This window comes from Acipenser ruthenus, chromosome 24, assembly GCF_902713425.1.
Source record: "Acipenser ruthenus chromosome 24, fAciRut3.2 maternal haplotype, whole genome shotgun sequence".
NCBI lineage: Eukaryota > Metazoa > Chordata > Actinopteri > Acipenseriformes > Acipenseridae > Acipenser > Acipenser ruthenus.
In genome coordinates, this window is record NC_081212.1 from 18,337,566 (window position 1) to 18,365,381 (window position 27,816).

Here is a 27,816-nt window from a genome sequence, read left to right on the forward strand (position 1 = left end):
GTGTTCAGGAATGGAGAGCGAGAGTGGTCCTCAATGGCTCACCGCACTGTGTGATGTGCAGGGTAAGTGGTTACAATCTCAGTCGAGCTGGGGGCCTATAAGCAGCGCTGCATCAGTATTTGAGCTTCCACAGGTTAGGGAGGAAAATCGGCTGGGTTTTGACAGCAGTCCAGACCCAGGCAGAGACTGTAGGCCTGTCCTTGTCTCCAGGGTTCACTAGCTTGGGAAGTTCTGTTTGTTAGTTAAGTGTAAAGAGGGAACTGAGGTTGTCCAGTGAACTTCAGGCCTTCCAGAATGGGTTACAGTGGGGAGGTAACATTCAAATTGAGAGAGAAAAACCAGAGTAAAATAATTGGACTCTGTCAGACATGGTAATAAAGGATGAGCGCTGTTTTAACATTCTAACCTTGTATTGCACTGTAATCTTATGTTTCCCTGTAACACCTGTAAGTCGCCTTGGATAAACGCGTCTGCCAAATAAACTCCTAATAATGAGCATAATTATAGAATCTAATACTGTAACATCACACATTTAGTGTTGTTGTCATTGCACCACATGGCACAGATTGTACTGCTTTGTAAGTTTGTCATTATCTGATGTCATTTTTAGATTTTGAATGGTTTTGTTATGCTGCTTAGTCTTATGCTGCTTAGTCTGAAGAGTTACTGGGTCTGGTCAAACTAACGGAACAGCCAAGCCATGTGTTTCACAAACGAAGTACTCCAGTGTAGCGTATTCACGAACGCTGTGAAGCCATTTCCGCACTCTCCTGACTTGTTAGTGAATGCTGTGGCTGCCACTGGAACACTTGCACTGAAGTTGATGGCAGTCATGTGGGAGCTGCTTAAGGAAACTGGAAGTCCGAGTGTTATCGGTGTTTACATACTGTACCTACCGATGGAAAACACTGTACATTCCCTGTCTGGACCGGAGGTTTTCTACCTTCGTAACACTGTTTGGGGACTCACATGTTATGCCTTCCTACAGCTCACTTTGTACTGTATATGGAGTCAAAGTTTTATTGCACACATACTGTGTAATAAGCTTAAAACATTACTTTTATTTATTTTTGTAGAAGTTCACTTCATGGGCTAAGGAGTGACCCTGTTATCTGTTACACAGGAAGTGAATTTAGCATCCTGACAGAAAAAGTTGTCATCGGCTGAAATTCAACATAGTCATTCAAAATGAAATAGTCGAAATAGAAAACCAGTAAAGGGGTTTTGAAGCTGAACGCCAGAGGAGCTAAAGGACACCTCGCTGTTTAACCTGACAAAGTACTGTGTGCAGAATCTATACTGTGTAAGTGCCCAGTTCTTCAGTAAAATGGAAAGTGACTCACCTGGGTTACTGCTTATGTTTTTTTCATGAGTAATTCCTATGGACAGATGTTATATGACCATCCAATGTGTTTTTTGTAATGCCTTTTTTTTTTTTTTAAACCTGTCCTTTTAGAAATGCTTAACTTATTTAAATATGCATCAGTGGTATATTTGTGGTTTTGATAAAGTGTTCTACCTAGATATCGAAGTCAGTTCCTGTATTTAAAAATGCTTCTAGTTTTTATAAAGTTTTCAGAACTGCACAAAGAATAAAAGAGTACAAGCAAAATGGGTTTCATTGTCTCCATTTCAAGCCAGTGGATTGTATCTTCAACATAAGCACACAATTCAGCATTGGTGTGTTAATTTCCTAGTTGGGAGCCACAGTTCCGAGACCGTGCTATTGGTGGTTCTGAGAAGGAAAGTGGCATGGCTTTATGGGTCACCTGGGAGCCTCAACCATGCCCCCCTGGGGCTGCCTTAAGGCACTGTATTAATGTGTACAACACTAATGTGTATATGGAGTAAACTATGAAGAAATACCCTTAATTGAACTGATAATTTACTTAATTAGACCTTTTTACTTGTTTTCAGCTCTTAAATAGTTGCAGATTTCAAGTTAGCTATAACGTTTATGTAGCTTGAACTCAGAAACAGTTTAAGAGCTGAAAACAGTTAAGGTCTAATTAAGCAAATGATCATTTCAATTAAGGTTCTAGTTAAGTAATTGAGAGCTCAGTTGGAATGAAAACCAGAAGACACAGGGGGTCCCCAGGACCAGGGTTGGGAACCGCTGATCTATCTGGTGGCCATTCAGGCGTTCCCACAAACAGCCTTGTCAATGTGTGGCAACCTAGCCCTGCCCTCTAGGGGTCAAAACTGGGTAGTTCAGCTACCCTGCACAGTATTAGCAGTGCTGGACGAACATCGATTTTTCATGTTCGAATGTTCTTTAAAAAGTGAAGTGAATATTTGAATAGTCTTTTCATTTTGAATTAGCTGCAAAACAAAAGTATAATTTGTGCCATTTTACAGTTTTAAAAAAATTAAATCAGCCTGGTACCCCAACAAATTACTCATTAAAGAAAGGGGAGAAACATTCTGTGCAGTGTTATAGGCATGAATACCAGTACAGTGTTAATTTTCACTCCCCTTCCTGATACATTTTAAGCAGTGATTGTTGGAATTTTCAATGAAGGTTAAAAACGTTCCATATGTGCTGTATTCATTTAAAAAAATTAAAAAAGGGTTGATTTCTTTGATCAAATGTCATACGCACAATGTTTGGTATGACCAATCCTGTATTTTAATCCGAATGGTGCAGATGAAAAGTTAAGTGAATCTAGCAGTCCTATGAATGTCCAGCCTATTGTGTTTCGAGTGCTGCTGACTCTGTCTCCTTGTATCCCTGTCCCACAGCAGAGGGATTGCCCCAGGTGTTTTACTTTGGCCCCTGTGGGAAGTACAATGCCATGGTCCTGGAGCTACTGGGTCCCAGCCTAGAAGACCTGTTTGACCTCTGCGACAGGACTTTCTCACTCAAGACTGTGTTAATGATAGCCATACAGCTGGTAAGTCTGGTTGTGCAACTGATTTAATGCATTTCGGTTATTTTATGACAAATCAGGATCCTTAACGGTCATTTCAACAGCACTGTATCAGATTTCTTTACATGGGGCGTTTTTTATTGTATTGGAAACTACCAATTCAAATGTTTATTTTGTGGTTCAAACATAGCAGATCTTGTTTTTTACGGTTTGAAAAGCTTACCTATCAAATTGCTATATCTCAGGATCCATTTGAGCCAGAGGCTTGATGGTGTGTTTTTTTATTTTTAAATGTATTTGTGTCATTTTCTTGTAACTAGGTTGCTGGGTTCATGATTTGTTACAGAATGACCTATTCACTCAAATATATTTTCGTATTCAATCATTCTAAACCTGAAAGGGGAGTTTGTTGAATATGTGAATGCCGCTTTTCTTAGCTTCATTCCTAAAGTGATATCTGTACTAAATTCCAAGCTGCACGTAATTGATAAGTTGCCCCCCCCCCTTTTTTTTTTAAAGCACGAAAACACAATTTAAATTCCTTACTTTGTTTTTTTAATATGAATTATCCAGTTCTAGCGGTATTAGTAGGTGCCATTCGTTCTGCTTGGAGTGCTTTGATATATCGATGCCTGAAACTTCGTTTCTAAACTTACAAGACCAGAGATCACATGTACATATGCTTATGGCTTCAAAAGGAATGTTAGTCAGATACAAACATCTACCTTTTTATTACTATTGACCGTTCCTGTAGTTTTCAAAGCTTTTGCTATGAGCAGAAATCAAAGGGGTGCTGCCATGCAAGGTGATCTTGTGGAGTTTCTATCATCTTCTTTACTTTTACACATACCTGCTGAGGATGTAGTACAGATTTCTGCTTTTTCATAATACTGAAAGCTCTAATTGTGTATCGCTTGATTTGGCATGAATATGCATATTCCTGTCATACAGTACTTGTTTATAATACAGGGATGGAAATAAGACTTCTGTCGCATAGTAGTTTCACCCATTTCAGGATTGAATATGTGCTTGATTAGCCCCAGTGTATAGGTAACAAGCTCAGGTGTGTCTTATTAGTAAAACCAGGAATGGATCAAACAGCTATGCAATGGGAGACTTGTATTTCAATCCCTGTAATATGAACATATACTGTAGGAATCTGTTTTAATGATCATAAACACTGGCAGATCTTAATACCTCTGTCCTAAAACGTATAAACCAAATTTCAAAGACATTGTTTTACAGTAGTTTTTATAAAAAATCAAGACAAGGATGTGGAAGTCTTTTCATAAGGTTTTCCACGAGTTCTCTCCTACGTATGTGAATACAAATAGTTAACCATATTTGACCCATTCAGATGTACTCAAGTGCGAGCCGATGCCTCTCGCTGCTGGGAGTTCTTTTTTAAAGAAAAGAAATAGCAAACATTCGGAATGTTTGTTTCTTTTTCTCAAGCTCTATATATATATTAAATGTCCTCAGGAAGACGTTTGCCAGTTTTTTTTATTGCTAATCTTACTTCTTGATATAGCTTTGTGGTGTCTTTCTCTGCAGATCTCGCGGATGGAGTACGTGCACTCAAAGAATTTGATATACAGGGATGTGAAGCCCGAGAATTTCCTCATTGGACGGCAGGGCAACAAGAAGGAACACATTATTCACATAATAGACTTTGGACTGGCCAAGGAGTACATAGACCCTGAAACCAAAAAACACATCCCCTACCGGGAACACAAGAGCTTGACCGGGACTGCCAGATACATGTCCATCAACACTCATCTAGGGAAAGGTGGGTCTAGCCCCATACTGGGAGATAGGTGGTGGTGGTGCTGCTGTCAGTTCAGTTGGTCCAAGGCCTCTGCTTTATTAAATCACAGAACTTTCTCCTTTTGGCTCCTCATCAGCAATCTGTCTCCACAGATTTCCTCGCCTGTGAATCAGGCAGTTCGACAGCTTTGCAAAGCAGGCCTCCTAGGTGGTTCCAGACTGTTTGATGTTGATGCAGTGTAAACAGCAGCTAATATGTTTCCAAAGAACAGCCTGTGTTTGTTGTAGCTGTGTGTAGGGTGGAGAGGGTTGTAATGTTGCACAGAGTAGCAATATTTGCCATTTTTGAAGTCGAAACCAAACAAAGTAAACATTGTTTAGTTGCAAACTACTGTGCTAATTCAGATAGGAAAATATCCTGGGGAACTGCACTCCATTTAGTAGAGTGATGATGTATCTTAAAGTACATAGAGCTGACAAATAACCCCAGTAAATGGGGTCCCCGAGTGGCGCACTCCTGGCAGAAGCACAGCCACGTGGTCATACAGCACAGGTTCGCATCCTGGCTTTGCAGAGTCACTGGTCTTTGTTGGGGATTGCAAAGGGAGTGTTACATTGGGAGATAAAACAGTCAGGGACTGTTTCTCCTCATCGCAGTGCAGTGAACCCTGCTGGCCAGGCACCCAGTGAGCTCAGAGCAGACACCTGCAGGGCTGGCCTTTGTCCTCCAGAGACCTGTAGCTCATGGACATCTGCTGTCTAGTTCCTGGGTGTAAAAGGGGAAGCTGGCTTGGTCGTGGGATCTGAGGATGCCGACTGAACCTTCAGATCTCCTGAGCTGTGTGCGGATTACTGCGGTGAGGAGAAACAAAAAAAAAATTATTGGACATTCCGAATTAGGGAGAAAATCGGAGGTAAACTAATTGGGCACACTAAATATTTAGAAAAATAGTATATAAAATAATCCCAGTAAATATTACCTAATATGCTATGTCACTCATATTTTCCATTACAAAATATGCACACCTTTTGGTAAACGTGGTTTTTTTTCTTTCCACTATTAAAAATCTGCAGATAACGTCTTACTTTTATCATAACATATCACAAGAAAATGAGACGCCTACAAAATGACAGTAATTCATATTAGGTAAGATTTGCTGGAATTATTTTGTTGGTTCTCTTCCCTTTATTGTCCAGTGTTATTCAGGCACTACATTTTGACCCCCTCCCCTCAACATACCATTATTATGTGCCTCTGTTGAACTCGACTAAGGGCTTTGTTGAAATGTAGGGTTTTTTAAATGGTTTGTGTTGGCTGATTTGACGTCTTGCTTGATCTTTTTCTTCCAAAGAACAAAGTCGGCGGGATGACCTGGAAGCATTAGGCCATATGTTTATGTATTTTCTCCGGGGCAGTCTTCCTTGGCAGGGGCTAAAGGTATGTAACAGATTTTTAGTTTTTTAATTGACTAATGAAAACTGCTGGTTTTATAAACTCTGAAATGCTAAATGAACCACCATGAATCTGTGTTACTTTGCAGGCAGACACCCTGAAGGAACGCTATCAGAAGATCGGAGACACAAAACGAAACACTCCCATAGAGGTTCTCTGTGAGAACTTCCCAGGTACGGTCACACCACAACTTGGCTCTCATCAGCAGAATGCCAACAGGGATGGCAAACATGTCTTGACAGGAATAATATAAAGTCTTTTTTCCTTCATAGATCTCACATTTTCCACTATAGAAGAGACACACATTATGGTAAACCTGTATTTATTTCTCAGTCGCTTCTTGAAGATATCTGCCTCTTCAGTGTGTGTGCAGATTTCAGTTTAAGAGGGAAAGAAGCGATTGGAACCATGTCTTGCTGTATTAGAAACATGAAGAACAATGTGCTTCTATAACGCCCCTCTTTCTTGTTCCAGAAGAGATGTCCACGTACCTGCGCTATGTGAGACGGTTAGATTTCTTTGAAAAGCCCGACTATGAATATTTACGGACGTTGTTTACTGAGCTGTTTGAGAGGAAAGGCTACACGTTTGATTACACTTATGACTGGGTCGGGCGGCAAATAGTGAGCATTTACTTTTATTTATCGTTGTTTCTTGATTATAAAACTGCCAGTAACTGGGTAATAAACGAGTAGAATGCTTTCTTTATCATGAGGTTGTCATTTGCATTTGTTTGGAAAAAGTTGGAAAACCAATGCATTGTAGTACTTCTATATGGCTTCAAAGATAGCCTATGTTTTCAGTTATAAAATGAAGAACCTCAAAAGTCCTTCCTATTGTCGACGGTCTAAACGCCCCAGTTTTAAACGCTGCTTGTCTCTTTACTCAGCCCACGCCAGTGGGGTCGGTTCACGTGGATTCAGGAACATCAGCGATCACACGCGAGAGTCACGTCCACAGAGACCGGCCTTCCCAGCAACAGCCGCTCCGCAATCAGGTGGGTGCACGATCCACAGAGCCTGAGACACTCGCACACTACAATCCACATGCGCATTGAATTCACTCAGTTTATATGCTAGTCTCAGATTCTTGGTTATCAAAGAACCACATTTGGTCAGAATCATATTACTGTATTTAAGCAAGCATTGTGCATTAGTGTATGACATTTGTTTATAGACAAGCTCCCCCTTTTTAAAGCTCTTGCTGGGAGCCTTCGTATAAGACCTCAAGTGCGACTGAGCTGGCATTATGTGGCAAATGGGAGCCCTGACCACTTTTATAACCAGATGCACAGTAAAGGGTTATAACGAGGTACCGCTGTACATTTAAACACAATGTGTTTCTTTTCCAATCGCTGTGTCTCCTAGGATTCACATGACCTGTTGATTCTCTTATTCCAACAACCAAGAAATTAGCTTTTCATAACCAAGAACTTGATAGTTGATAGCAAAATATACTTTATTTGTGACAATTTAAAATTCTCTTTCTAAAAGTATAGAAACAGGCACAAAACATCAGAAAGACACTGGATGCATCATGTATCACAATTTGGGCACAGAACAAAACTTTTTCATGCTTTAATTTAACAGTAATATCTTGCTTTGAAATGTGCACTGCCCAGTTTGCATTGAACCCAGTCTCTTGTTGGTGTTTATTTTCTCCCGAAACATATATATCTTGTGACAACAGCATCACAATTTAAATGACTGATGTCTTTTCTTGTCAAACTATACCCCGTTATTGTATGCCTGTATCCATTTTAATTGTTAAAATCACAGAGTAAGCTGAGGTGTTTTTAAAGATCCTCATGATTAATAATGGGATACATTTTTAAAGCTGCATTGCCCCACAGTCTTGGAGCCTGTTAACTACATACTTCCAAAGGCTAACCTGCTGTGAACTCTACAATATCAGAAAACCACACAGTCAGTTGTGTGTGTCTATATCTATCTATATATATATATAGATATAGATATAGATATAGATATATGAAGACATATAGAGATATATGAAGATATATATATATATAATATATATCTATATATATATATATATATATATATATATATCTCTATATGTCTTCATATATCTATATATATTTTTCAATGTCTTCATGTTGCATCGTGTGATGGCAAGCGGGTGTCCTTGCAATTAAAATGACCTTGCATAAAGAATGGAATAAACAAACGCAAGGAATTGAATTTTTGTGCAAACTTGAACCTGATTTGTGGTGCACTGTTGATTTAATACAAAAAATACCTTGAGATTTTAAGACCGGTTTAAAGAACTAAAATGGGAAGACATCTGCCAGTCTATTGTTGTAACATCAGTGACAGATGGGAAGTGGGGCAACCGGGATACTGCTTATTGATCGGTGAGCAATGGGGACGCCCTGAGCAGGCAAGGTGATCCCTCACATCCCAGCTCTGCAGCGCGCTGTATTGGCTAGCTCTGTCTGTGATTCCACTCTGCTATATCAGCTTTCCCAGGACCTGTGGGTTCACACGGGGAACACGTTTATATTAAAGCTTGCCAGAGAAGAGAGATGAGCCGTTCTAATGTTTGGCCTGCTAACCAAACTTATTTTTTTAGTTTTTTACCTGTTATTAGCATTATCACTGGTTGCCCTTTTCCTGTGTTGAACATCTTTTGCTTGTTTTTGTTTATACTTTTAAGTACAGACTTAAAATAAAACAATTTCTTCTATCTAATCAATTTCTGTATAGTAGGTCCCATGAGTGTAAAACTGATCTGCAGTACAAAAAAGCGATTTCATACCAGAGAGTAGCACTTTTATAGCGTCTGTGAAATATCAGTATTTTCTAAATATTAAAGTATAAAGTAGAACTCCAGCAGAAAGAGCATGGATAATGCCGCAGATGCTAATAAAGGAAATTGATTGTAAAACCGCTTTTAAATCCCTATCGGGCTGCAAAAAGCACGGTTTGAGTTGCAGGATTGTTTCACAAGGCAGTCAGGCGACGCTGCTTAGACCCCTCTGCTGCTTACACTGAGAAGGCGTTCACTTCTGGATCTACCTTTAGTAACCATTTACAGAGAACCTAAGTCCACTTACTTACTTCAGCAACTCATGTCACAAGTGAATGCATGCCATACTTTTAAAGAAGTGATAACCAAGGCTTTAACATCAATTGAATTACTGTAACATTTTACTACCAGCAACACCTCCCTTTTATTGTGTTAGTTATTTTCGGCCCTTGCCTGTTTCTTTAATTAAATGTTTGAATTTGGGACATACTGATAATTTAAAACACAACGCTGCAAGTTAAAGTATTCTGTTGCTTCCTGAGAGGATGATTTCTGCAGTGGTCAAGCTGAAAGAAGACAGTTTGACCTACAGCACAGTAAGCAGTAGTTATAGTGATTGTATCCATAGGGTTGTACTTTAGGGTTAATAAAATAAAAATACCTTCTACACAATAAAAATAAGGTTGCTCACACTAATAAGACGTAAGGAAATTGATTTTGGAGCTTTGGTTTACCACTCTTTTATATTAACTGGGAAATAAAAACTGCACACACATTAGTAATCTTCAAATCACAGTAATTGCTGTTTATTATTCTCCTCACACAAGCCATGAACTTTAATATGTATTACTGTGTATCAGTACAGACAGCATAACTGGTTATAATAATTGAAATGCAATTACAGTGGAGTGAATGCCGAACAGAAACCCATGCATAGTGTAGAATGGAGTTTTTCAATGTGATGTTCAGCTGAAGAGTTCTCTTGTTTGAGTTTCTACTAATTTATGCACGGGTATCTGTTCAAGTCAAATCCATAGTTTATTAATGACCCAGGGTACATGAATAATAAATATAAAAATATTAGTTGGGCAACGGGGGGGGAATTGTTCAACCCCTTACGTCAGTCACTTGTCAATTTAAAATTGTTAGAAAGCTCTTGACACGAGATTTAAAATAAATGCAATTTGTTAACCCCCACATGGAGAGAAATAAGATTATTCAAAATGGGCATGTTTTCCCACCTTCAGACACATTTTTGCTATGTGGGTTATGAGTTTCACAGCTCTTCTCTTCCTCCACACAACACCTACACTGGAACCCTTTTCTCAATCACACGTGGTGTGATGCATCATTAACCGCAAATGTTAGAAGCACCGTCCCAGAATTTGGTCCATGTGAGCTGGAATGACCCAGGAATAAGCGAAGTAGATACACACGGCTTTGACCTTGGCACCAAATGTAAAATATATGGTAAGGTAGAACACAGAAGACTTCCTGTAAACAATGGGTTTGTTCTGAACCCCACACACTGTTCGGTAAGCCTTTCACATACCAAGCATTGGCAAAGCCCATTGGATACCACTAAACTAGCACAGTATCAAAAGGTTAGAACCACAGCACCTGCCGCAGGAATAGTTCACAACTCTGCACTGTAATATCCACCAACCCTGTGGTATAGCACACTGTTCCCTTGCAGTGTTTTTTATGTCAGGCTTTGCCCAGCTCTTTGTTTTATTTATTTTTTAATAACTAACACATTATCTTATTGCTTTGCTTGGGCTCTTCTCTCTGCTGTGCTGCATGACCACGGTTTTGCACCACTCACCTCCCCCTCTCGCGCTCACTAACACCCTCCGAGCAGACGGCTTCTTCAGACCGCAGAGGAGCCTGGGAAGTGCAGCCCAATCGGCAGACAAATACCTCTTACCTAACGTCCCACCTGGCTGCGGACAGGCACGGGGGATCAGTACAGGTACACACATTCAGGACTTGTGGCCCCTTCTAGTTTGTGGTCTTTTTTGTGTTGGTGTGAACTGGGAGCAGTTGATAAGTCCACCGTAGGTGCTATGGATAAGTTGTATGCATTAGAAAGAATGAAATATGTAACTAAATGGTGCTGTGAAAATGCTACTAAGTTAATCAGGGGTAAGAAAATTGCTATTTGTTTTCTTCACTAATGCATTCTACTTGTTTAGATTCACTCTTTTGTATTTTCTGTTTTGTGTTCTCACATCCTTGTGACTTTAAAAAAAAAAAATATATATATATATATATATATAAATAAAACTTTAAAGCACCCCTGTGGCCTCAGTAGAGCTCTTAGAATAGCATAAGCACAGCACACCAGAGTGTAACTATTAACCAGCCCACTGCAAAACTCTGTTTAAGAAATACATCAGTAAGGAAAAACCGCCCAGAAAAAATGTGGCACTTCTCACGTCCACTGTGGGCATAGTGTTACTGGGGGACAGGTTAATGGTTACGCTGCGGTGTACCAGATGTGCAAATGAACTGTATTGAGGCAACCGTGGTGTATTAAACAGATTGAAAAGTCACAAAGGCTTGATTTAGAAAGAAAAAAGTATACAGAGGGAAACTAGTTAAGAACTCTTTTAAGCCTCTTTTAAAATAAATGTTGCATTACGTTGGAACACACCGTTTAGAAACTGGTCTTCAATCCTCAGCGCCTCCTCTTCTTCCCACTTACTCTAGGTTGTCAGTTCGACCAATGGAGAGCTGAATGCAGACGACCCCTTGGCTGCCCACTCCAACGCACCAATCACAGCCCAGGCGGAGGTGGAAGTGGTGGACGAGGCTAAGTATGTACAGAAGGACCCTTACTCCTTTCCACAGCACTGCCCGGGTCTCTCCAGTGATGCAACCTTATCTGTGCTTCTGCATGACTGTGTGCACCCATCTCTGTTCTAAAACAGCCAGAGTGGGAGGGTGAAGTGGTTGGCAAGGGGAGGGAGTATTTTGCCACTGGGTATGCATTTGTTCATTGGGGGGTGGGGGAGTTGCCTGTTTCCAGCAGATAGATAATTATCCATGAGCTGCTCCCAAATCTACTCTTTTAATACATCCTCCTGGCTTCTCTGCTTTAATTATGACGTTTTTTAAATACTTCTGTCAAGTGATTGTTAATTGGGCAGGGAATTTATCGCTTCATGAGGCCACATTACAGAACAGTTTCCTTACCGATCTTCTAAATCATTTGTCCTCACTAGGCGTTACAAAAGCACTTGCTAAATCTCTCTTAACTCATATGTTATTTGAATAGCCATTTTATTCCAGCTTTTGTTTTTGTTAGGATATCTTTAGTCTGATCTAATTATGGAAGGAACTAGTATTATGAAAGTTTATTGTAAAGTTGGAATGAAAAGGACACCCTCAAACAAGCCTGTTTTTGGTCCAGCTGCCACAATGGGATCAGAGGATGCCCACTGACCTTAACTTCTCCAGAGCTGTTGTTGGGAGTTGCTTTGGTGAGGGAACAGAATTGGACATTCTTATAGGGTTTTAAATAGTTGAATACTAAATTTTAACATCAATAATAAAAAAAGTGATTTTAGAATACCTTATTGGGGCATGTACACAACCAAGGCCAATAAAATGAATATTGACATTGAAACACAGTCATTGTTATATAATGCTTGTCTGGTACACCCACCACCTCATGAGCCTGAATAAATGTAGGTAAGACTGTTCGGGAAAACTGATACTGTCATGTATTTAAAGCGGAGACAAGTTTGTTTCCTGTGGACTGATTTACACAAGATCCCTTCAAACCCTAGTTTGATATGATAATGCGAACATTTTAGACACAACATTTGACTAACAACTAGAGCTTGTTCCTTTGATAATCATTTGCAGGGAAAAAAAAAACAAAACGTTGCTTCATTTACAGCAGTAATGAATCGACCCCAATTTGCATCTCAAATGTAAAAATAAAAACAAAGGTTTCCATGGTTACAACGTAAAACCAAAAGATCAAATGAAATGCAACCAATACATCCCTGTTTTTCTGACACAAGTAAAACATTTAAAAGCCTGAGATCCTTAAAGCAAAACAGAAGAGTGGGTCTTTGGCACACTGTAAAGACATGGACTGCTAGAATGAGGCTAGTCAGTGTGTCTCTGGAACCTGCTGCAGTCCTGCTTGGCATTTCCGTCAATGTTTTTATCATTTTAAAATGACACTAGGTGATCATAAAGTCAGCTGGCCACTTTACAACTCCCTTGTAGATAAAATGTGTACTTTTAAAAACTTGGCAGGTGAAGGCAAACAAGTTTCTTGGACTAACACCATAAGCTGTTGCGTTCCCTGTAGCTGATGCCTGTAACAATTTGGATTTGACAAGTGATTTGATATCATTTGATCTGTGTTTGAGTCTGAATACCAGATGACAAGTGGTATTAACTAGGTGCTTGCACATTAAGCAGGAGACGTGCAATGCAGACTGGTTTGCTGTATTAGCCTTCCAAAACCCCACCGATGCTTTTGAATTAGTTGGGTTACCTCTGGGTGAAGATGAGTTAATTTGGTAGTTTGGTGAACTTTCTAAAGCTTTCTAATTTGCCTCCTTGTCTGATAGCAAACATGATTGAGTCTAGCTTGAGTGTGTCCTCACTACCTTATTCAAACCTAGTGTATAAACAGTATCACTGCATTACGTGGTTTATATGAAATATCATTTGTTTCATCAAATGGATCCATAATGGAAAATAACGTTTTAAAACAGCAGAATACATCAGCATGTTCAACTTTGTTTCATTCCGTAGAAAACAAAACATATGTGCCCTCCATTAAAACAAAAACCTACTTTTCTTTCTCTCTAAACAGTGACTCAGAACCCTTATTGAGCGAGAGTGGATTCCTGCTCAATTATGGGGTGATAATGGAGCTTTGTCAACAAGCATGTACCGTCCTAGATCTCTTTGTGCTTAAATTTACAATAGGAATCCAAAAGCATTGGAAATCACACTTTTGGGACCTTGTATATGTATTGATAGCTGTGTGTAGCCAAAAGCAGGGTACAGGCAACTTCAGCCTAAACCATGCCGACCCAATGGTGAAACTCCACAAATACTTCATTATGTTGGGTTTAGGGCTGATCTGATGTAGTGTTGTGTGATCTGCTGCCTGCTCTTTTTCGAATTATCTCTTTTTGCTTTTAGTCCAACTCCGAAGGGATTTATCCGGGATGCCAGCCTGACCGCACGGTCTATAATACAATGCAGGTGTTCCTTGTGATGTGTTCTCTTGTGATATTAATATTACAAATGTTCATAATCCAGAGCCAAATTGATTTTCCCACTTTATTATTCCTGCTGTGTTTTATGATAACCAAGTAAATTGTAACACGGGTATATTGCTACCCAGCATAGGAAGACAGAAAGGCAATCCTTGTGATTGCTTTAGAAAATCCTGCTCTTGCATCTCTTCCAATATCTCTTTGTGAAAGCGTAGCTCTTCATTTCCCTTGAGGACTCCCGAGACTTAACAGGTTGGGTCAAGTCAGTAGACCAAGCTTGTGCTGTAAGAGGCACATGTGCTTTGAAATATATATATATAAGTTCAAAATGAGTTTAGTGCTGATGTAATAGCTTGTCAAATCACTGAATGCTGAATGTCATGACTAATAAATAGCAATATCCACTGATATTGCTGGGTTGCCTGTTTTAGTTTGGTTAATAGCATAAGATGAAGCCGAGGGCAGTTTACAGTGACAGAAAGGGCATGAGCATTGCTTTAGAGGGGAATGTTGCAATTGTAAGCCATAAATCTACATTTATATTCTAATAGATGCTGTATTTTATTAGTTTAAAAAGCAAATACTGTAGAGTGCAGAGCAGGTTAGAATTTAGAAGCTAGATAAACAGTAGCTAGGATAAATTTCAATGAAATAATTATTTCTTCTTATTATTTTGAGGAAGTCATTCCTTACCAAACAAAACCTTTAGTGCTGTTTTATGTGAAAAAGGCCATTTAGGGCAATATTGTTAACTTTGCTCCAATATTTCACGTAGAACACCACCTTCGACCTTCACAACAAAACATTCGTTTCAGGATTGCCAACGTGTGTGAAATATTGGATCCAGCAATTCACTAAAATCACTTTGTCCTTGTTTCAACAGTCCTACAGTTACACAGATGGTAAATTTTTAAAGATAGTACTTCAACATTCTATATGTATGCTAGCTTGATAATTGAGGTTGTAAGAATATTCGAACTGCAGTAGATAGCTGCAAGATTGCTTTCATTCAAGCCATAAAATTATGTATTGCCTTTTTAGGACTGAAAATAAATGCTGCACAGTGTTTATGCCTAGTGATAAATATGGACTCCTATTTTGCGAACGGTTCGATTGAAAAATGATTAGTAAGATTAGAATAGAAATGAGCCTAAAAAAGGACAACCAAGTAAGTCCTGGCACTCGCCCTGGGTAAATCCCTGTCCTCTCCCTCTCTCTATCTCTCTCTCTCTTCTGCACGTCTGGCTAGCATGAGGACAGTCCCATCTCACCTCTGTGTATTAATCTCTTTGTCTTTTCTCTTTACACTCTCTGTAGCTGCGTGAAAATGCTCAACTTGTGGTGAGTCCCTCTCTCCAGTCCACATGAACAGGGAGTGGACCAGACTAGACTTTGGGATTTACAAATAAAACCAAACAATTCTCTGGGTCTGACCACTCTCTCAAAATTTGGTTTTTAAAAAGCGAGAGGTGCAGAGGGATGTTGGTGCTGTATTTCCAAGGTGGTTTGTGTGGGTAAAGTGCTGTTTATTTCCCTAGTAGGTCAGACTTGTAACCTGGTGGTAAGCACAGTGTTATTTCATTATTATAAGGCACTTGCTTTGTACCATGCATAGCTGTTTGATTATTGATGCCATATGGCTTACGTTATGCCCCTTGGGATGCTTTATATTTTGTTTACAGAACCTCTAATATATAGTTTTACAGTACCTGAGTCTCATTGTCGTATAGTTAAGCATTTGCAAAGAAAAGCATGTAAAATCCCATAGATTAGAAATACCAGACAGTGACATTTGCTAATATAAATCTAGAAAAATAAATCCATCTTGCAGTGCATTACCACTGTGTACAGTACAATAGTCAATTTTTTCCCTTGCATATTTTTTACATGGACATCCCATATATCTGTTAACACAATACTGATGGGTTTTGTACTTGCAGTTGTTATTTGGGGATGTATGATCTAGACACTTGTACTCTTAGTAGACAGGCCAAAGTATCTTTCAGTGAACAGCACTTTCAGCACAATCCACCTGCACACCATTAATATCCACATGGGTCAAAGTAACAGCACAGCTGATTCCTCCGAGAAGGGGCTGACTCGCTCTTTTCAGCGGAATGTGCCCACAGGATCTAAATGCATTCTTTTTTAATACTTGCATCAGCTGTTGAATGCTGCAATGCTATGCAAACTAAAATCCTCATTTGGCTCACGGATGCCAAGTCTTGGTCGGTTTGAGCTACTCGTCAGGCTGCAGGTACAGGAGTTGTGGGTATGAGTCTCCACTTGTCACCCAGCTGACACTAATGTCTCCTCCTTGGCATCTGGAGGTACTGAAATGAACGATTTCCTTTAGAAGTATCTCACGGTGGTTCTTTTAGTGCCAAGACCCCCCCATTTTAAAGGCATCCCTAAAATTACTGTGCAAGATTTATAAAGAAAACCCTACATTGATTTTAAGGATTGAGGAGGATAAATGAGCCTTAAAGAGTAAATCGCTTCAAATCCCATTAACTGGGTTTCATTTTGCAATTTATGAATGCCATTGGTCAAATACTGAGCTTTGTGTCAACTGCTTTGGCTTCAAGGCCAGTCATTTAGTTGCAGCTGCTTTTGTTCTGCACCACAGATGCATAATAAAGATCAAGAAGAGTGGATGAACACAGTGCCACCTAGTGTGTATTTCTAGCAACAGAAAAAAAAGCAAATATTATTTGCAGTAGCCTTGCACTAGACACTCTGCAAAACCCTTAGGTAGTGTATGACGATTAGGCTCAATACAGCAGTTATGCCAGAACGTCACCTCAGTCATCTATAGACATTTAAATATGCAACTCATTATACTTAAGCAATTCATTCGTTCGTAGCACCGGAAAACCGGCACAAGCATTTTTCACACAACACTGTTGTCTTGATTCTTTGAGTTCCTCTTGTCCTCCCAAAGTGAGCACATGAAGACTGTCCTACCAAAAGAGAGGGGGGTTAACTGTACATATGAATTCATATAAAAAGTTAACAGGAGTGATGGACATGTCATTTGAAGCTGTTCACTCTTTAATGCTGCTGTTCTCACTCGCTCGTTTACTGATGCTGCAGAAACAAGCACCTCTATCTGTGCTTGCCCGGGCAGCCTGCCACGCTGCTGGCACTGAATGCTTTTAAGGTCCTGTATGTGGGTAGATTCCTCAGAGCCGGCCTGCCTGCTCTCTCTTCTCTGTAGAGACATCTAGAACACCTGTAATCCACTCCTGACGCTTTCTGTGTGTCACAGTCTGGAGCTTTCTCTTCACACCGTGTGCATGCACTTTTTAAACTCGTGTTCTCTATAGTGTTTTTTCTTTTTCTTTTTATGTGTACATGTAGAACTGCTGAGGTACAATCAGCGGATAAGAGGCTTGTGAAAATGATTGTGCCTCCGATGGGTCAGAGACTATTGATGCAATATCTCTTACCAGCCCAATCTGTTTAGATCGGTGGGCAGTTCACAAAGCACCCTTGAGGCCTTTCTTCAGTTTTATAGTGATCTCTTCATGCATTACTCTAGCCTAGACAGAGTTTGATAGACAGACGGTTTTTCAACATGCAAATATTCAGTCTCATGTATGCCGATGATCGACCTTACTAGGTTCAAAACAGAGAAATATGTTCCCCAAAAAAACACAGTAAGATCAGTGTTCTAAACCCTTGGTGTTCGTGTTATGAGGATCGAGCGCAGTCTTCTAAACCCGTGGTGTTTTGTGGTATGAGGATAGTAGAGGTGCCAAGTGTGTGTCGCACCTACACCTGGTCGTCGACCGAATGGAAGGAGAGATGAATAGTATGTAGGGAAGAATGATTATTTTCAGACCCCAAATATGTATATGATATTGTTAAATCAATTTGATTTAGTATTTCCTTAAAAGTAATTAGCTTTAAATGCTGTTTTTGGAGTTATTGTTTGCAGTTATTCTGTGTGGTTCGTATTGGTTTTTTGTTCAGGTTTTTGGTCTGTGTTAAGGTGTTTTGACTGGGATTAAGAACCTGCTCTTCAGTTCTAGTTGTCTGCTATAGACATACATATTGCAGGCTAGATCAGCCAAAGAGTCTTTTATATGAGTAAGCACCCACACCATTTAGTGCACAGCAGTGTATTGCCAGAAAAACTGTCCTTGATCAAAGCAGCTGATCACTAGATGGCACTGGCTTGTACGTCTATAAAGACACCGGCACATCTAGTCTATTTTAGACATGTCTATGGTAGGCAAAGCACTGGTCCTAGTAAAAGCACCCTAATGCTCAATGAAAAAAAAACAAACAGTACTATTCCAAGAACCACTTGGAATGATGCAGGCATCATGAAGGTAAGGGGACATAAAAAAAATTAAAAAAATGAAATTTGAAGCTACTTGCTCTTGAATTTCTGTACAGGTTTCGGATTAAACCGCGGCTTGTTGTACACTTTGTGCAGCGGCCCCTGCAACACTTTTAACCAGTTTCATCTTCCTCTCCCTCAGGTGCTGCTGCTTCTTCAGACGGAAAAGGAAGAAGAACACGCCGAGACACAAATGACGCCGTTTTTAAAAGAAATTCTAAAAAAAAATCAAAAAGGAAAAAAATAATAATAATAAACTCCTCCTCCAGGGACCTGTGTGTGCGAGCGGCATGTACGTTCCAATCTGCTCGTCTCCGAAGGAAATGAAATTGTCTTTTGGTTTCTTTTTCTTTTTTTTTTAAATGGATCTCTTGTTGCTTCAAGCCTGAGCCTTCTGCTGGGATAGAGGATCTACAAACCACTCAGGCAGGATTGCACTTCTTAACTTACTGTGTCTATTATTATTGATTTATTATTATTATTTGAATGTCTTTTTTTCCAGCAGTTTGGGTTAAAAGGGGACTCTGAAAGGACTTGTTCCGGCTTTCCTGGCTGGTACTCCTGCTGTGTCACTGAAAGAAACTGGGGGATATAGAGAGACAATGACTGACCTTAAAGTGGAGGCGTGCACTCCTACATTCCTCCCCCTGTTCTCCTTGGTCTCCCCAGGACCTCACTGTAAACAAGACTTTGCGTCTCAGAGGGGAGGGGCATTTCCTGGCTTAAATTAAAGAGAGTAAACTAAAACTGACAGTCAAACACATGTTTTTTTTTCATACATTTTTTTATGTAGCGTATATACTGTGAGAACATTTGTGATCTACTGTTTCATTTTTCATCCCAAAGGATTGCTGTTTATTTCATTTAGGTGGATGCTTTTTAATGCACATAGAAAGCTAACCCTCTACACTGCATGAGGACTAAAGTCATGCTTTTTATCAGGACCTGTTCGCACTGAATTGAGGGGGGTGACCTGGAATGTGTGCGAATGGAGAACATGCAAGCTGACGTAGACGGACGGACAGTCAGGCTGGGGAGATGGTACAGCAGCTCAAATCCCACCTTCCCTACAATACACAGTTGTGATGACAGTTTTTTAAGGTCGTAGTGGCTTTGCAAGAAAACTGCATCACCTGTGTCATTTTCTAGCCATTCACGTCTGTGAACGCCTTCGTGTGGATCTTGCAGTTGAGTTGCTGAGGGGCAGCAGGTTGCTTTTCTTTTAAAAGTCTTTCAGCATTATTCTCTTTCAAAAATAAAAAAATAAAAAATCACCTGATAGTTTAAAACAAAACAAAATCTTCTTCCCCAGTTCAAACTCGCCTGAATTACCCAGTAACTGAGCAAGAACAAAAAAATGTAGGAAATAATTGCTGTGGAATTGAACACCCCAGACCCCAGGTGGCGCCGTTTCCTTCAAGAAAGAACAGGTGTTGTAGGCAATCTGTGCTTTTGACAACAACCCTCTGAGAAACTGGACAACCATTTATTAAAACAATATCATATTAGTAACTCTGATATGGCACCCTGGTTAGAGTGACCTATTCCAATGCTTATTTAATATATGTCTCATTCACTTTTAACCACAGGCGCATAGTTTGATCCTAAACCGAATTCTCAGCATCTAGCAATACATATTTAGAATTAAGTGTGTAACACATCCTGGTGGTTCTATTGGGATAGTGATCACAACAGGGATAGTACTAAATGAGATAATTTGTCTGGTAAGAAAGGAGATAGAAAGAATGTGTTTAAAAAAAGACGTTGTTTAGTCAGCTGTTCATATGGTACCCACTGCCAAAATAAAAATAAGTCTGGCACAGTGATGATTAAATCTACAAGTTGAGGTCAGTTTGGATTTCAGTCCTAGTGCAGCAGGGATGGTAAAAGGTCCTGGACACTTGTGCTAAATCTGCAGTTTTCCTTTGCATAGAAGACAGCATCTAATACTTAATCAATAATGATTTCTGTATATATATGCAAATAAAATGTGGGGCCAGCTACTAGTACACAAGGCGTGGAGTTGAGTGGGTTTAGAAGAAATGTTTAAAAAAAAAAATGCAGGGCACTTTAAGGTGTATGCGTTTTATTTTTAAGCTAATTGACTGATGTTGCCAGTACCATACAAATTGATAAGCTTTTCATGCATGCAACCAGGTTTCTACCAAAGCACCTGTAAAGGCAGATTCTGTCTGCTCTCGATTGGTCTGAATAAGTGGTGGTGGGATGCAGTGCTTCCTGATGTTGCGTTTGTTTTTATTTGTGAAGAGGTGCTGGGCTTCAGTTTCACACTCCAGACGTGGTTTAAGTGAGCCCTAGTCCATAGCGAGTGGAAACCAAAAGCCATGCAGAACACCTGGAGTTCCTTACTTTAATAAAACTTTTTTTTTTCGGGGAGAATGGGATGCCAATTTTTTAAAACCTGTTTCATACAAAAATCCCACACAAATAAAGAAATAAAAGCCATCGCACCTTGTTTTTTAGTAAGTTAAACTAGATTCCGTCTCAACCAGCTGCTGAGAAATCAAAACCGGAAAATTATCAAACCCCCGAGAAATCATTTGAAGAGAGGGAATCAGAAATGAATACTGTTTAAGAAAAACCTGTATGATAATGAAAATACTTTTTATAACCCTTATAAAAACGTGATCATGATTTTGGACCACAGTAGTTACTTTGTCTGTTGGATATTTGAGCTTGGATGGTAACCATGGCACCTAGCCCTGGGTTCAAACCAATGCTGCTTTCTGCTCCATAGATGCTCAGGGCAATGTCCTGACTGACAGAGAGAGTAACAATTAGTGTGAAAGCCTGAGGAGTTGTCTGGCATGTGTTAGTGTGCCTGCTTTTACTTGGTATGTGCTAGTTAAACCTACTTAAAAAACATTGTCTGTTGTCGTCTAATCTGGGCCTGTACCCCTCTTTGACCTGCAATGTTGCCCTGATTTGTCCTTTACTGTTAAGATAATGCAACATTTAATTCCCCACCATGATTCCCCAACATGAGCACCACCTAGTGTCACTAAAGTGTATTGACACAGCCAAATCCTTTATCTGATTGAGAGACTCAAGTAACCATGTTAAGTATAGGCGACTTTGTAGCCTAGTTATTATCTAAAAATATATCTGCACATTTTTCATCAAATAAGTAAATCTGTGGCTCAAAACAATAAATAGGACTTATTGGGTTTTTCTTACTTTTTAAAAGTTTGACTCAATCCCTCATCTTCGGACTGCCAAAAGCCTCGAGGACAGCTCTTGTAAACTTTTGAATATAGTTTCGATGTGCTTTCCTGAAACATGTCTGTATGTGCCTATAAATGTATGTACAAATGTTTGACTAATTGAGAGACTGTTAAAACACCAACGTTGTAGAGGGAATTGCTTTGGAGAATTCTGTTCTGTAAATATTGTCCGTCATACATTTTAAAACGATTCTGATCGGGATGATAAACTTTTTTTTTTTTTTTTTTTTTTTTTTTTTAACCTTATAAATTAAAGTAGAACATTTTATTACATTTTTTTGTGTCAAACTTATGGGCCAACTGAAACTGTTTTTAGACTTTTAACTACTGGTTAAACCGAGTGCAGTACTTGATTGGGTTAACCACCGTTCACTCTGATGTCCCACACTGTTCAGTATTAAGAGGGGATCGGGGTCTTGATTGCACAGGCTTGCATAGGAAGAACTAGGGGGAGAAGATCTTGTAATTTACTACAGGTTAATGAACGCTGGCCACTTGCCTCACAGAATCTTCATTGCTGAGGAATTGAGTGCTTATTGAAAGAGGATAAAAATAGCTAATACCAAATTCAGAAATGTACCACCATGCTTTCAGAAGTGGTACAGAAGCATGTTGAAATGAGTTTAAGGGATGATCTTCTTATTGGGGGGCTGATCTGATTATGTTACTGGAGCTCAGTTGTGTTGGTTCCCAGTTCAGGCAGTCGACAAAACATCTCAAAAGAAATGCAAATCATTGGGATCTGTTTTATAAAAATCTGGTATTTGGGAAAACGGAATGAAAGGGGGAACCATGGTTGTAAACTCGCGTGCGTTTCTTATTTTTCTCCTAAACAAGAATGAATGTGTTTTTGGAGGATTCCCTTTTTGTGAACGCAGTTCTAAAAGTAGCGATCGCCCTCCTGTCTGTGCTGGCCACACCTCGCAAGTTTGCAACATGAACTTTGGTTTTATTTTTTTTTTGTGTTTTTAAATGTGATTTGAAAATGTGTTTTTTTTTTATTTTGTAAACTTCTATTTTTTGCTTACCCAAATGGCCATGCTGTATAAAGCAGCTGGTGAATTTGACTGCACTACATTTCTTACTTAATGTTTACCTTGAAAGGAACACCCATCCTGTACTGTACTGTAATCTTGCGAGGCCTGGTACAGATGGCCTTTTTAGTCTTATAAGGCTAATGGACAATACCTATGAAATCATTACCAACATGCTTCCTTTTTATTTATTCCTTACTTTTGTTCTCTTTTTTTAAAATGTGTTATTTATAATTCTACTAAAACAGAAGTGCGGGGAGTGATGGAAAATATTGTGTTTTATCGACAAGCTGGTCATCTTTATTAAGCTACAGCCACTTCTATAGCTGATTTTCATGCAAAGGTAGTCTTTTTGACAAGTTGGTCTGTATATGTGCACAACTGTAACTAAAGTTTTAAGTTTTACTCTCTTGCTCTCAAGTCGAAATTATATGTAAGACTTACTTGAAAAAAAATGGGAGGTAGTTTCGGGTTGTATAGTTAAGCTTATGAATTCTGAGACGCTTGTAAACAAACTTTGCATTAATTAAAAAATAAAATAAGAGTGAATGGTATTACACTGCTGCAATACATAATGTGCCTCTGATTCATTTTAGGCTTAATATGTAGAATTGTCTGGTCCTGTTAGCCCCTGTAACCATGACAACCATGTGGGCGTTTTTTGTTGTTTTTTTGGTCTCTTGTTTACACCATTTCCGTTTTAGTTTAGAGGTTGCTGTTGTACCAATGTCCCTTGGAATAATTTTCATACAGAACAGACAATTGGGCTTTTTTAACTCTTCGTATCTTGGGCGGTGCTGTTTTGTTAGTGCCCTTAGTAATTTCAAAGCCTGTTTTCATTCAGACCTGGTCATTTGAATAGGACTCCTGTTAAAGGCCATGAGGCCACTGATAAAGGCAACTAGGTGTATGTGATACTTTCAGACATGTTTTATGCTTAAATAAAAGCCGATTTTAACATTGTTACTTAAACTCTCCCCATTGGGGGAGAAAAAGCTCAATTATCACCTAGAGCTAGTTGCTTGAAAAGCTGCCTTATTTAGTTATTTCCTTTAGCCAGATACTCAGTGGAGTGACCCCCTGTGGGTCATTTTAAAGATAACTCGTCTTCAGTATACAGTGGGTCAGAAACCGGCTTTGGTCAATTTGCTCTGTTGTATGTAGTTGGAAGCCCAATAGAGCTGGTGCAGGGTTATTCAGAGGTCTGAAATCATAAGCCAAAGAAACACCTGTGCCTGACAAATCTAATCACCCTACTGTATCTGATTTATTTTTTACTGAAATGATGAGGTGCCATCAGCCTCTGCAATTAGGCCCCCCTAATAAGCCTGCTATGAAAAATATGAATTGATATCTGACTTACTAAAAATCAAACCAGTAATACAGTATTTTATGCCAGAAGAGATCCAGGTAATCACAGAGGGGAAAAGTGCTTACCATAGCCAATGCAGGTTTAGCATGGTCACGATTGCTACAATTATTAGCACCTGATCGCATTAGTAACGAATCATTTCTTAATAGTGTTAGCTGATAATCTTTGGCTGCTTTCAAAGACCCTAATTTAGCAGTAATCTTGGACTGCTGAATGTTACCTTGTGGTAATCAGGGTGGCTTGGAGTAGTTTTCCTAATCTGGATGAATCACAAATAATTCATATATGTTGTATATTTTTCTCGAGGTCAGAGATATGGTTAATACAGACAGTGATTTAAGACATCTGAAAAGCCCTGTAGAATAATGCTTATACAGCCTACAGCAGCATAAAGCATGAGTGTCGTTTGGTTTGCAGGTATCAAAGGTGAAGATAAATGTAGTGGTCTTTGGATGTGAAATGGGTTAAGGTTTTTCTTGGATTCAAAGAAACTTCTTTCTGTAAATTGTACGAGTTCCCACGATGGTGCTGCAGTGCATTCTAAACCTCCATGGAAATCGCACAGCTACCCCAGACCACTTGTGAATTCAAGCTGAAGTTTGATAACTATCTGAGACTCACAGAGAGGTGTAGGAAACACTGTTGCTTATGCTGTATGATGCTCTCAGAGTTCAGGTGAAGTTAAAGTGGGAAACGGCCCCCTGGACTTCTGTCTTTTTACTGATTGCTGGCAGATCAGAGCACTGAGCAATTCCAGACCCCCCTTTGGAGTGGCAGATATTAAAACAAGTGCATGGAACTAACCGGGTTTGTTTTTTCCAGCCGCAGCTACATTGCTGTCCAAATTCACTGGATGTCTTCCATAAGACATCAAATAATGCTTTCATCAAATCAAAGACAATCACTTGGGATTTCTTACATGTTTCTGAATTGCAAGTCCACGGAACAGATTATTGCTTCCCTTTTTTGGGGGGGGTGGAGGGATAAATGCATTACTTACTGTTCCAGCTTCTTTATTTGTCAGATGTAATTACCAGTGAGATGTAAAGACAGGTGATTTCTCTTCCACCAGTAGCTGCACAAAACAAATGAACCCATTAACTGCCCATTTCTCTCTCTAAACTTGTAAAATATAAATGTGTCTCTTTCTTTAGCCCTGATGTTAAACTACTGGCAGATGTCTTTGGGGTTTCTTCCTGTCGGACAAACTTGTACTGATAATAAGGAATCCCAAGAAGGCTGCTGCCAGTAGATTTTCCACTGGTTCTACTCGCGTAGATACCTTTTCCATCTGCGCAACTGAGCAGCCACAAGTTAAATGTATAACATAGATGGGTATTACATAGCATACGAATATCCACTAAATGTGGTTTAATTTAACTGCAAAGAATTGCAAGGAATGAGTTTATTTAAAAAAAAAAAAATTATATATAATTTCACATTTCAGAAGGATTGGTAAATCCTGTTAAAGTGCAGGTTTGTGAGTTTTTATTCCTGAGCATTGTAGCATTTGTGTGTGTTGTATTTAATTTCCTACAGAAGCTGATGTATTCAAGTTTAAACATGGGAGATATTCACAAAACAGATGTCTTCATGTACTGTCATTTATTGTCCTGTGTATGTTGCCCTTTTTTATTGCTTTTCTTTATTTGTTTATTTTAATTTTTAATGGGATGCTGGTTATGAAGATTGACTGCAATTGTCGCTTTGTTTTAAGTTGTAAATTGTACGAAACAGGCCATTGGATATTTTTTCGAATCAAGTTTAAAATGTAGACATGTCTCTTTGGAACAGTTCTGTAAAAGAAAATGCCTTCTTTTGTTCAGATTCTATTTTTTGATTTCCAGAAAAAAGAAATTCAAATGTGTCCTACAGTACTTTATTCATACTTTTACTCTTGGCTCTGGTTTCAAAACTCTTCAGTGGGAGGAAAAAAATAAATCTTAAAATTGTATTATTAATAATATAATTATTGTGTTGAATATGAATGTTGCTTAAAATGTATTTGAACAGTTTAACCTGGTAAAGGGCTTCAATTGTGAAGGACCTTTTTTTTTTTTGGCCGGAAAAGGTCCTGATGCTGTTGTCAGTCTTAAAATGCCTATTTTCCAGGGCTTCGTGTGAAACACTCATCACATGTGACCTTTGAAATTACACTTTGTATTCCCTCTGCATTCAAAGGGAAACTCAAGTTTGCACCCTTTTTTATGTAAAATAAAATGTCTCTTAACCTTTCTCTTGAGTATTTGTGTTCTATTTTCTAGATTACAAACCACAAATATGATAAACTTAATTATCCATATGTATTTTCTTTGGTATTTCAAACGCAGCTGGCTTCCAAACAGTGACTTTTTTTACTAATAAAGTTTTTGGACAACAGAAGTAACTATCATGACTTCACGTGGATTTCCATGCGAAATGTCACATCGAGGAGGACATAATATGAAAAACTATTTCCGTAAGTTTCCGTCATGATTTAAACGTGGTCCTGAAACTCCAGTCTTTTCTATTGGAGTAAATTGCTTCAAATGACATTTTAACCCTTTGATGGCCACTTGGTGCCTCAATGCTTTACCACTCTCTGCAGTATTGTTTATGTGATGTATAATGTGTTGCTGGATAGATTTTTAATATTGTGCTCAGGGTTGGTTCAATTCTTTTTTTTCTATTCCAATTCCTTTTTTAAAAAAATCAGTTCCAATTTGAATTCCTTTTACAGTAAAGAATTTATTGAGCAAACATACATACACTCACTCACTGGAAGGATAACAGTAATAATTGAAAAAAGGGAATTGACACTAACCTTGATTGTGTTTGGTACAGTGGATACTTTTCTTGATATGAAATATGAAAGCTATTTGGATGCTACCTAGCCAAATTAGGTTTTCATTTTAAGAGTACATTAATGCATTATGAGAATAAATACAAAGTCAAGGTTTGAAATTAAAACTATGGTGATTTATTATTAATTAACTTTTGGTCAGGGCATTTTGTTACAATATTCAAGGTTGTGTGCTGTGTCTGGAAACATTAAATGACTGTAGGTACAGTAACCCAGTAGGTATTGAACAATTGACTAAGGACAGCAGAAGATTAAATACCTCTATGATTAACCTGCATGTGCAAGAATTACAAACTATTAGCATCTAATAGATAATCTGAGTCTTTTAAAAGTGTAGAACTCTCTAGCTAGAGGCATGGTTTAATAATTAAATTACACACCACAATATGTTATAAAAATAAATAAACAAACTCTTTTGGAAAATCAATGTATTTCTTTTTTTTTTTTTTTTTAATGGAAAGGGCAACTCTTATAATGCCCATGAACATTAAGCATAACAATATATTCTGATTTGTTAATAAGAGCTAGTGCCATCTAGTAAACACCAACTGTGGATGGAGTTTCCTGTTGTAATGTTGACAATAGAGTTGATGGTTGCTAGGTAACTGAAACACTTTAGCTGATCATGTCTGTGTTTTCATATGTCCGTCTGGCAACCCAAACTGAATAGCAACTTATAAACAGCAAACATCATCAAATCATAAGAGGTAAGGGGGGATATTAAAAATATATATATGAAAACATTTGAAACTGTAGTTTGAGGCCATTTCACTGAAAGTTTCCACACGTACTCTGAAATAACCAATCAAATTATAAAGTCTCAGTGTACTGCTGCTTATAGTATTTCCCTCCAGACAT

The 27,816-nt window shown here is 38.8% G+C and overlaps 1 protein-coding gene across 5 annotated transcripts in view; it reads left to right on the forward strand.

Moving 5' to 3' along the window:
- Window positions 1-26,351, forward strand: part of LOC117429444 (casein kinase I) — a 72,622-nt gene extending 46,271 nt beyond the window's left edge. The window contains exons 5-13 of one of the 5 annotated variants that reach the window (XM_034048893.3): window positions 2,743-2,894; window positions 4,425-4,659; window positions 5,990-6,075; window positions 6,179-6,263; window positions 6,565-6,713; window positions 6,980-7,087; window positions 10,721-10,831; window positions 11,572-11,678; window positions 18,608-26,351. In XM_034048893.3, the coding sequence (XP_033904784.1) occupies window positions 2,743-2,894; window positions 4,425-4,659; window positions 5,990-6,075; window positions 6,179-6,263; window positions 6,565-6,713; window positions 6,980-7,087; window positions 10,721-10,831; window positions 11,572-11,678; window positions 18,608-18,662 (1,088 nt within the window). In that variant the 3' untranslated portion in view covers window positions 18,663-26,351. The remainder of the gene's footprint in view (window positions 1-2,742; window positions 2,895-4,424; window positions 4,660-5,989; window positions 6,076-6,178; window positions 6,264-6,564; window positions 6,714-6,979; window positions 7,088-10,720; window positions 10,832-11,571; window positions 11,679-18,607) is intronic. The other 4 variants (XM_034048894.3, XM_034048897.3, XM_034048898.3 and 1 more) reach the window with 4 other exon arrangements.
- The last annotated feature ends 1,465 nt before the right edge of the window (window positions 26,352-27,816 follow it).